The following is an 11,835-nucleotide window of genomic DNA, read 5'->3' on the forward strand; positions in this document are numbered from 1 at the left end:
AAAAATATCTCGGGACAGATGGTCTCACTTGGGTAGAGAAATCACCCCTGGAAAAATCTCAAGCACAGATGGTCCGATTAGGTGAAAAAAATCACTCTTAAAGATCTCCGGCACAGATGGACCCACTTGGGTAAAAAATCACCCCTAAGTATCTCGGGCACAGATGGTCCCATTCGGGTGAAAAAATCGTTTCTAAATATCTTGGGCACAGCTGGTCCCATTCCGGTGAAAAAATCTTCCCTAAATATCTTGGGCACGGATGGTCCCACTTGGGTGAAAAAATCACCCTTAAGTATCTCGGGCACAGATGGTCCCATCTGGGTGAAAAAATCATCCCTAAATATCTTGGGCACAGATGGTCCCATTAGTGTAACTCACACCTAAGGGTTCTGGGCACAGATAGACCCAATCTCGACGGGCGCAAAAGAGACCCCGAAGAAATATTTCAATAATAATAACTGAATATAAAAGCGAGTCGCCTCCAGAGAACACCAAGAGGATGAATTTGCATACAACCAATCATGATATACTCTCCCGAGAGTCCCTTGAGAGTTCATACCGACGAGAGAATATTTTTCCGCTAATTTTCAAACCCGCGGAAAAATCCAATTTATTCCCTAAGGTGATTGAAGTTAAATTTACATTGTTGGTTCATGATAACGGCTGGTTTTAAAATAGCCCAAAGCCAAGATCAACTAATTACGGATTTCCGGTAGTCGGATCGCGACCAGTTACGAAGGTTTTCAGAGAAAGGAAGCGATGCCCACAACGCGTTTGCAAGCGTGGGACGCAACTGAAAGCTCTAGAAAATTGAATGTATCACGACTGTAATACTAAAATAAATACACATTTAAAATTGTTACTATGAGCCAAAAAACAATTCTACTTTTTCTTTGTATTCCAAACTACGTTCACTGAACACCAAGTGACGGAAGTTTTAAGCCTTCATTAAAAAAAAGACACCTGTTTATTTTGCGTGAAATTTTCCTAATTAATTGTCCATCATCCTTAACTTTAAAATATTGAGAGAGCGAGCGAGGACGCGCACATTAAAATGCAGCACGGGAGTTTAAACTCGTATTTTGCATTTACAATAAGCTGCGTTTACACTCTGCAATTTTAAGCTAGTGAAATCCCCTGAGGTCCAATGGGTCAGTGTTGAACGTGGATGAAGGGCGTACCGTGAAATTCAAAACTTGCACTCAAAGCAAACAGCCTTTGGATTAAATTCGAAGCTCAGGTGTCCAGCAAACACGCTTTGAAAATTTGAAGGAAAAAGGGAAGTGACATTTTTTTATCATAGTAGCACGTAAAGACCGGGTCACTTTTAGATCCGCCACGAACTGAGAACATCCAAATGACAGAAGGAAAAGGTCTGGTGTGAATCAAGAGTGCCGCAAATATTTCGTTGAGTTTTGACGACAACATGCTGTTTACGTTAATTAATGACGTACACACACCCCAACCATTTTGAAATTACTTCTCCAAGATTGCCACCACTCGAGTGAGTTGATATAATCTCAAAATAGTTACCGTCCCTCAAATGCTTATTTTTCATCTGCTGTTTTTGATGGTGTCAACGTCTTCTTTGCTAAATCTCCCTAATAACTTGCCTATAAACACTCATTTTTTTTTCACATATTCAAACGGGCGGAACTGAAGAGAACATAATAGAGTGATAGAGTAATTAAGCATCACGTTTTCGGCAAACGGCAAACGTCGGACTAAAATTCGCGTTTTGACAAAAATGGAAGAAATTCGTTTGATATGAGCTCATTTCGTGTTAGCAGCAGGTATCGAGTGGCTTTTCAATCTCTCTAATAACGCCTTGAAACGTCGAAAGGTTTTTTTTTTTACCCCCGTAGAAAGTTTGCTTATTGCTTGTTTTAGATTTCCGCTTGGTGGAGAAGCGCGAAAAATTAGAAATTACTAAGGAGCGACGGAAGAAAGGAACGCGAGAAAAGACAGAGCGAAGGTCTTTCTTTTTCGGCCGTTGCCCTCACGTCATGAAAGCTTGACAAACTTCCAGCTTCAATATTATGTAACACAACGTGCCATCTCACGCGTGAAAAATATGTGAACGTGAGCTTCGTAATCCGGCGCACATTTCCTCTTACCTAACTTTTGAACTGGGTGCAAATTAATCGCTTTAAAGTGTTCTGGAAATAGCCCTTGCTGTGATTAAAAAGGAAACGGTTCTCGGTTTCGCCAGTTTTTGTGTTTAAAAAAAATGACTAGTGTGGACCACAAACGGAGCAACTACAGGAGAATAGAAAAACCTTAAATAAATGATGACCACAACCAAGCTTTTCTGAGCCCGCGAGACTGAGCACCCCCAGCAAACCATTGTTTTGACGAAAACCGCTGGTCAGCAACCTTGGTTTTGGTCATTGCTGTCTAATGTCTTCCTACAGAATATGTATTCCCGGCCAGTAGTGTGTTCTTGTAGCGGCATCGTCAGAACGGGCCGTATAACACTACACACTATTCATGTGCAAATAAATGGTTGCAGTTTAGCTCTACAAACAAAGACACCATGCCGCTTTGGGTGACACGAATTCAATTGTCTGAGTTATAAATATATCCTTTAAAACCAATTACTGTAGGGCATGCAGGCAGACAGTCACCACGAAACCCACAAACGACGCAATCTGATATGCTGCCAAGCGTGGGGGTAATCGTTTATAGCAAAACCAAATTTGAAACACATTACCGTTTTGCACCTGTGTACTTGTGGACAATATTACTTTTGCCGTCATTTGTGACATATTTTAAACTGATTTAAATTACGACAAAAAATAGAGTTCAGCCAAAAAGACCTGTGGCGAATTTCCAATGAATATAATTTCTGTTCTGAAGTATGGCACGTATTCGACGTCTCCTACAAGGCTCTGATTAAACCACGCGGAGAACTGCTTCAGTAATTGACTAAAGTTTTAGAAACTAATCATATTGAAATCTAGCACTTTGAAGCACAACTTTTTCGCCAAAATAAATGGCGAAATGGCATACGAGGAAAAGAGTGTCACATTTGCTTAAAATGTAAAGAATGTCACTTCGCACGTCGTGTTGAAAATAGATCGTCTTTTTATAGCTTCGGGTTGAGAAGCTGCCCATCATGAGCAACATCAGACCTGGATCACTATCGACATCTGCTGACTCACTTTTACGAGCAAGAGGCAAAATTAACATTAATTAACATATCTTATTTCGTCACCCTACTTATGAAAAAATTGGAGGTCAAGAGTATGGATACAAGATCATGCTTATTAAACTCCGTTACGCGATTTATTTGTTTGTTTCGGCCATTTTCCCAAACTGACGTCGCCATGACGTCCATCCAACATCACAACACGAACGCTTTGTGTTAGACAAAGAAGGGGAAACCATGAATTGGTCAGAGAGAGAGACAACGATCTCTTTAAGAAAAGAGATATAATACAGACAATATAAATCCTCTTGGCAATTGAAAAGTCTAAAACCTTTTTTTAACCTTAGAACAAACGCCTTGTTTCTTTTTGCCTGAGATTTTGTTTTAGGATACCTGTTTTGATCAATTACTCCAAGCTGATAAACAATGACTTTTCGATTTGGCACGCTGTAAGTGGTTTCTTCTGCTCACACGACTTGAATTTGCATGTTCTACGACACAAAGCACGTGGTTTGCGGCTTATCATTAGAGTTCAAGACCACGTGCGAAAAGTCCCGTTGCTCTTTAGTTTTATTGCGCAGTAAGCCGCACATGGGAATTTCAAAACTTGGCTCCAAGCTATTTTCATTTGGCTGCCAACCAAGGATGACGTTATTGGTCACTTGGTGGTCTGTCGGTTTACTGCTTTCACTCCCCCTCCGGGGAAAAAGTCACCCTGAATATATGCAAAAAGAGGCACACGTCTGCCGATGATGCACACCTGTGAAGAAGAAGAGTTAGGCCCTGTTTACAAGGAAGGAGGGTAACCCTGCCTGTGAAATTTTGCTTGTAAACCCGGGCTATCTTTGACCCTCCTCTTACCCTAGCAGTAGGATTACCCTACCTACTACGCGAAAGAGCAAGAGGAATTTATAACTCCGTAGACTAGAATTGTGCGATTAAACTAACTTGAGACGTGTTTCTGTGATTTAGCTCTCTGCTAGGCAGAGGGAAATGACTTCTCCCAATTTCCAACATCGTCATTGTGCTTGCTTTTCATCTCGCAATAGCTCATTGTTCATGATTTTCTAAACAAGAGACCATTGCAGTCAATAATGACACTACGTAAGGAGTTAAGCAGTTGGACAGAAAGTTTACAAAAATCGAGCCTGAGTTTTCTCCATCAAGCAAGATCAAAGATTTGTGAGTTGTAAAAAAGGAATGAAAAGAATATGGGTTCCCGAAGAATTAAATCCAATAACTTCGAAAACGTTTTGGATGATATTGGCCAATGTCACTGACTCATTTTTCTTTTTGCAACGCAACAGGCTATTAATTAAAACCATGGCAATGTTTTGCTGAAACAAGTGTCGTACATTTTTCTGAGATTCAATCACTGAGCGGAGGTGAAGACTCTGACAAAACCAAAGACAGGATATTTCAATTTACCTTCCCTCGCACAGAGGATGACTTTGACCTCAATTTTTTTTACAGTGCGTCTTTTGTAGCTTTTGCGTCATGGTGAAGCCACAAATTTTGCAGATTAAACGAGCTCTCGCACGGACGGGTGAATAAGAACTAAGACATCGGTTGATATTGTTCGCTAATATCACCGATGAACATGTTGAAAAGAAAAGCTACTGGATTTTTCAGTACGTGAAGACTTAGAAACTGCACGGGAATGAGTGGGCCTTCCTTGAATGACTTGAATGCGCTGTAGACGCTGTAAAACAATTTTTCGAAGCTTAGAATGTGCATCATGAATAGTTATGCAAAGAGTCAGTGAAGTTGACGGCCAATTCTTCCTTGAAGATGGTAACATCATATCAAAATCTGATTGCGATCCTCCGACCCTCAGAGAAGTTGTTTCCGTCCTCCATTGTCGGCCTCCAGTATCACCATGAAGTGAAATTGACCTTTCAAAGCAACCTGCGGTTTTTAGTGAAAATTGAAATGACGTTAAAGTCGATGCCGGCCATTTGTCGGTCTCCATTCATCGTGCACAAAGATGCACAGTGACTCACTATTGAACTTGAACCCGAGGGAAGCACTCTGCCGTCATGTTGTGACAAAACTACGTAGACTTGACTCAGTTTAACTTCCACAGGGATCGTAATTTCCGTAATATCTCTGAGTGTCGAAAGAAGCGCGCAATTGAAGAGTACACTCAACTTATCAGTTTATTGCGCATTTGATTGGGTGCGGTTTATACCAGAATGAAGCAATTTACCACCGGTTTTCTTTTTTAAATACAACACTGGTGATAGAAGAAGGGGCGCAAATACGTACTCAGTAAAGCAAATTCTCTTTTTCCTCCATTTCCTCTTCTTTCTTTTCTTTTGAGCCGTGCGAGTGTGTCTCAACAACTTAAGAGGATATTTTGAAATTCCGCGGTCTAAAAAAAGATAAGTGGCAGTTCAGTTTGCGAATATGAATAGTTACTTGTACTGTATCTGGCGTCAAATACTGATATTGATTTTGAGGAAAAACAAGTTATTGTCGTGAATTTAAGATTTCTTGTTGGTGCTGATAGGTTTCGCCAATTCTATCTTCCATACAGTTAAATTAAGCATTTTCAATCTTAAGCTGTTGTACTGAACAACGTGTTTGGACATTCGATTTTCCGACTTATGTAAAATGAACGAAAATCAATTCCCAGTGAAACACATTCCTTTTCTATGGCTCATAACTTCGACGTATCATTGGCAGTTTTTATACTAGAGACGCATAATTCGTCTGGGACGAACTTGGGCAAAATATTTTTCTGCGTCTGTTAAATTGGTCTAGTACATAAAAGACGGCCACAAGACGCATTATGCGTCTGGACGAAGAATGTACTTTAGTGCGTCTTCGAAGACGCACTAAACTGGATAGTTTGTCCAGACGAATTATGCGTCTTGTGTCCGTCTTTATACAAGACGAGTTTAACAGACGCAGAAAAAGTGTTTGCCCAAGTTTGTCCCAGACAAATTATGCGTCTCATATAGATCGTCCCGTCTTTACACTAGACGGATAACATGAGAGACGCACAATTCGTCTGGACGGATTATGCGTCTGTAGTGAAACCGGCCTTTCATTACTGATTAGTAATTGTTGCAGTTTGTTTTGACCGAAAATGGAGACTGGCCTCACAAACAACTTCAGACATTTTTGTATCCAAAACAACGTACTTATAATGTTTAGAGGGTATAAATAAATTCCCGTCCGATATAGGGCGGGTTTGAAATTCCCTTCGTGCCAGTGAAACCATGATTTGGAATCAACAAACAGTCCTATATATGATAAGACAAAAATAGCGGTTGAAGCTGTATCATTTACGCGGCAAAACTAAGAGCACTTTGATATTCGAAAACAGCGAAATTTTTAGCTACTTGTGAACTCAATGCGACAAGATGAGGCCATATTTTTAGGACAATCTAATTTAAATCCAGTTTTGTTGAAAACTGCGGGCAAATGCTGGTGATGTTTCTCTAAAAAGCGGTGAAAATGTATCGCATATATGATTAGTAGTGAGTGTCTTTAAAATTTAACCCGAGAGATTTAATTTTAGACTCATAAGAATGTTGCCGGTTTGCTGAAAAGTTGGTTGAAAACAAAGCGAATGCATGTATGGAGCCCTTTTAGTGGGAATATCCATTCGGGCATTGTTTTTTTCTATTACTGGGTATTTTGGGTAAGTTACCTACATAAGATTAACGCCATCATTGCGATATCGAGGTCTTTTTCTGTCCAATCTTTAATTATTCTTAATTTATTCCACCGACCCTTTTAAAGTAACCATATGTTCGGCAAAACAAGGTTACCATTTACTCTCAATTAAAAATGCAATGAGGTCTTTGCATTTATTCTGTTTTGCGCGTTTGACGTCATGAATTCTCACCACACAGCGCGACTTAATAATATTGACCTTGTGACAAGCGACAGAAAATTTTTTTCAAACAAAACAATGAATTTTCCTGAAGGTTTTGGTCGAGCAATTTTTTACAATCATTTTAACAATTTTGTCCTCGGTGCCAGAGTTCCTTTGAAGGCTAAGCAATTTGAGGCTGTTGTAAATGAATTTCTCCCTAAAAATAGTGCCTTCATTGTGTTGATAATGAAAATTCTGGCCTCTCTGAGGGCTCACTTCAGGGCATTTCGTTGAGAATAAAGAAATCCCCGAGATAATCAATAAACCTCTTATTTGCCAGCCGGAAAGTAAAGACGGTTTGACGTCATTGCTGGATTGATTGACAGGCAATTGGACGTGAATTGAAAGAGAGGCGATTATGTGTGTGTTCGCTCGTGACAGGACATCACAAATCATCGAAAACCATCAGGGAAACATCTCTTTCAGTTTCAACTTGTTATTTCAAAGAGAAGGACGCATTTTATGAGTTTCTTGGCAAATTCGTTTATTTTCTGATTCTAAAGTTATTGATCCACAATACAGGACTCAACCCGCGAACTGAAAGACACATTTCGATAACCTCTTCATATAAATAGCATATGTTATTGGGATCGTGTTTCCCAGGCGCCTTGGCCAGGTCACAACAAGCCGAAAGAAGCTGACATTGAATAATTTCTGCTGAACGCAATTGACAGTCGGACTAAACAGTTTATAATACGGCAGAGAAACGATCAAAACTACGAAGCTGCAAGTTGGAGAGGGTCTAACGACACCTTGCAAGAAAATGGTATCGGTCATTCCGCAGTTGCCGCGAATAAAGGACAACGGAATAAACTCGATGATTCTACCAACAAATTTGAGCAACTTTCGTCCCAAGAAAAAACTCACAAGGATTGTCAAGGGACTCCATCACCAAGACATTGCACGACAGCTTAGTTCTATTCCACCTCAACTTTTTTGGACTCCGAAAACGAATTCGAAAAAAACCCACAATTTTACTATTCCAAAAATAGTGGTGGATAAAGCAGAGGATGAACACACTAATACGATGAGAAGATACTCGTGTGATCATCCAAGACCTGGACAGAATTGTGGTACCAAGTTACTTCATCCTTCATTCGTAGCATCTGCAGCAGTGGCTGCGAATGACCCAGCCGCTCTTCAAAATATTATTTTATCGGGGTCTGTGAATATTGATGAGCTGAATTCGAATGGCGCCTCGGCTCTGCATGAGGCGGCCTACGATGGAAAAGTTGGCTGCGTTATTGCATTGCTCCAGTTTGGCGCTGATGTGAATATGGAAGACAATGAAGGCTGGACACCGCTTCACGCCGCTGTTTGCGGTCAAAGTACTCAATGCGCTGAACTTTTGATTCGACGTGGAGCGAATGTACGAGCGAAAACGGACGATGGACTTTCATCGCTAGCAATTGCAATGCAACAGACGGATACAGAAATGATTAAGCTGTTGACTTTATTTTCCAATCAGAGACGAACTGTAGACAGGCCGAAGAGATCTTATAAGCAGGCAAAAGAGTTTTTTACTCCGATATTTGTTTAGCTTTGGCCGGCGTCGCGTGGGTTAACCATATTCTAGGATCTCACTTTTAACTAATTTAATATGCGCGGAGAAGCCGGAATACCTCTGACGAAAGGGACAAAAATTCCGCTTGGCGCATAATCGTTTCCCTTGGCATTGCTGTTATCGCTACCTTTAGTGTTGCAAATAGATAACATGGTGTTCAAGCCAAGGAAAAAAAATAGAAATCGGCGTGTCTGTGTGATCTCGCGGCCCACGAATCGATTGAATGACCTGATTTGCAATAGTCAGAGTCGCGAAGAAATACCAGTCTTAGTGAACGCAACATTTTGAAAAAAAAAGCTTTACTAAAAGACTTTTTGTGAGATTAACATAATTTTAGTTTTTGTAAATACGTGATCAGTATTTTCAAGTGTGAAATAGAAAAAAAAATTATCGGTTTCTTCGACTGCTTGATTACGCATTTGTGTGGGAAGAAATGATTCTGTCGAAACAGGGCAGGAAATATATGCTAAGCATTATTTATAGCTGCAAAGAATGTACTATATGAGGCGGCATTTTCGTATTTAGAAAAGAAATTTTGTCACGCATATCAACACGGTGTTGAAGTTTTCTTTCACGTTTAAACTGTCGCAGAGTTGTTAACTAGAACAAAACATACCCAGGAAAGCACCAAATGAAAATAATTTCCTTTTCGTTTTTAGTCATTGAAGACAAAGTTTCACAGGTGATGAACTATAGTAGTTATCAGTGGTTGGCGTAGATAGATCGTTCTCCATTCGTCAATTACACCATTGCTGTTTTGAAGCCGTGTATTTTGAGAATAATTAATCTAAACATTCTAAAAGAAAGAGACTTAAAAGCATAAAGAAATCGTTTTAACGAAGTATATGAAGCGGTTTTCCATTTATTATGAAAGTTTGACATACAATAAGCGATTCCACTGACACATGCAAATTTTACGAAACTATTGCTTTTCCACTTAATATATGTATACCCACACAGTTCAAGAACCCTTTTGACACGACGGAAAGCTGCCATGGCTATAAATTCAAATAAATGATGGTCAAAAGCAAACGTTTACCAATGTACAGGAAAATTATGAAACAATGAACCTTTATTTACTGGAGAACTGAACATGTACAATTTCCTTCAATGCCAGATGTCGACAGTTTTAGTCCTAAGTACACCAGGACAAAGGTCAGCTCAGAACACAGTTCCGAATAGTCTAGCTTTGCCTTAGTGGCAGACTACTAGAAGTGGAGTTCATGTAATCGGAAGGTCAGAGGTTCTCGCGGCTTTTGCTGGAAGCACTTGGATTTTTTTGGAATTATCTCCGACTCATCACTGAATGTCCTTAACAATAAACAAATATGGCACAATGAATATCGAAATGATTTGGACGATTCTCTCAACATTAAACGTGTCGACTTCTTCACGACGTGCTCAGATACGACACCTTCGCAATTAAGAGGTGGAGCTAGGAACTTCTAGATAATTGATGAAAAGCGTAAATTGGTTTGCAAACTAGGAGAAGTGTCATTGATCCTTGAATAGACACGTAGAAACTGTCGAAGTCTTTTGTAATATATGAAATTCCTAAACTTTCCACGGTAAAACATTCACATTAAAAAATTTGGGTTTAACAAAATCTCAGTTGCTTTCACGAAAATCAGTGACAAATGGGACTCTTTAGATCACTTTAGCTTGTACGTTTCCTTTCAGAGCACGTGATGTTACTCTCAGGGAACAGTTTCTTTCAAATGTCGTCTTATACAAGTGCATATGTACGCATAACTTACGAAAAAACAAAAAGGAAAATGTTTGGGAACATCACGTGGTCTGAATGGAAAACCAAACTTAAAAGCTAAAGAGGGCTTCTTTTTCTTTTCTTAAGCTATCGCGCATGCTTAAATTTAGTGACGTAATTAAACGATCGACAAGTGCTCATTCGAGAGAATTCGTGAGCACGTCTTGATAACATCGGAGGATTTCAGTGTGGAAAGAAGTTTTCAGTTTCCAAATTCATTGAGGAAAAAAAATTATTCATCGAAAGTCATCATTACTTGACAATATAACGTCTATATGGTTTTCAACGCTTCAAAGGAACTTTATATTTATGTTATTTGGCATTAAAAGCCAGTGTGTTTTTATCCATTTTTTTTTTGTTTTATCAACCGATTTATTCCTATTCGGCTATTTCTCAATAGACGAAGGATCTTTTTATTTCTAGACAAGCGCAATGATTGCCCATAAGACTGTCAAGGAATCTTCTTGAAATTCTTGAATCTTAAGTCGTAAAACTCATCAAGCGAGACTAATTAGACGCAACGTTGTTCAAGTGTTTACAAAAGTTCAGTTTATATTATACCGTTGTTCAGTGGTTTTCCCGGACATCCGACGGTATCGAAGTACTCTCAGTTTCGACAGCCTCATATACCTACGTGAAGTAAATAAATTTTAATGTTATCAACGTTTTCGTGCATGTGATAATTTAGTTCCTGGCAAGTAAGCTTTATAAAAGGTTTTTCAAATCTGAAACGGCTGGTTAAACTTAAAGGATCTCGCTGATTTGCGATCCACGAAGAGACGTCATTCTAAAGTACAAATCTAGCAAGTTCGCAATTTTTGCATCATGAAGCGAAGCAATCCGTATCCAAAATATTAAATACTTGGAGCCAGAAATACAAATACTTTGAACATTTTGAACATTTTGTTGTATGTTTGGTGAAAACGTCATCCGAAAGTTTTTGTTGTTGTTGTTGTTGTTGTTTTCGTGCTGTGCACCGGGACCTAGAGTCATGGTCTCCTGCAAATATTTCAATCAACCATGTTCCTTTGGATCGGCTATCATTTTGTTTCTTGGCGATCTAACTTCATTGCGGTTTCTGCACGAACGGGAATTGAAAACTGAAAAAAAAAGAATTTGAAATTTAACGCCATACGCCGGCTCCAGTCCTCCACTCCACTTCAAATTTGTTCAATTTTCGCGTTGTTTTAACAACCGAACACGGCAAAAAATGTAGCGAATTTAAAAACTCTTATGCAGAACGTGCGACGCCACTGGTTCTGCTCATTAATTACGCTGTCGTGTGGCATTCACGTTGCCATCGCTGAAGCTACAAATAGGTTGCAACAATTAATGCTCAGTCATAGCTGGTAAACATAAACACTGCTTCCATGCGCTGAAACAAGTCAACCCTATCCAGTTAACAAAGGCGTGAATTCTAGATCAAACTAACGTTCGTCTGAAACGGACGTGCGCACCGTCGAAAC

The 11,835-nt window shown here is 39.5% G+C and overlaps 1 protein-coding gene and 1 long non-coding RNA gene across 2 annotated transcripts in view; one reads left to right on the plus strand and one right to left on the minus strand.

Annotated features, from left to right (window-relative positions):
• Nucleotides 1-5,401, minus strand: part of LOC138018910 (uncharacterized) — a 10,182-nt gene extending 4,781 nt beyond the window's left edge. Inside the window, exon 1 of the long non-coding RNA XR_011126080.1 lies at nt 3,545-5,401. This is a non-coding gene — a long non-coding RNA (uncharacterized lncRNA). The remainder of the gene's footprint in view (nt 1-3,544) is intronic.
• A 2,005-nt stretch (nt 5,402-7,406) lies between these two features.
• Nucleotides 7,407-8,999, plus strand: LOC138018817 (uncharacterized). Its single transcript, XM_068865497.1, has one exon. It carries the CDS (start codon nt 7,804-7,806, stop codon nt 8,578-8,580), a length of 777 nt encoding a protein of 258 aa, XP_068721598.1. The 5' UTR covers nt 7,407-7,803; the 3' UTR covers nt 8,581-8,999.
• Nucleotides 9,000-11,835: the final 2,836 nt, after the last annotated feature.

Source organism: Montipora capricornis, chromosome 10 (assembly GCF_036669925.1).
Source record: "Montipora capricornis isolate CH-2021 chromosome 10, ASM3666992v2, whole genome shotgun sequence".
Lineage (NCBI taxonomy): Eukaryota > Metazoa > Cnidaria > Anthozoa > Scleractinia > Acroporidae > Montipora > Montipora capricornis.

Excerpts from the sequence above, each read along its gene's own strand:
- LOC138018817 (XM_068865497.1), top strand. The coding sequence starts at position 7,804 with ATGGTATCGGTCATTCCGCAGTTGCCGCGAATAAAGGACAACGGAATA.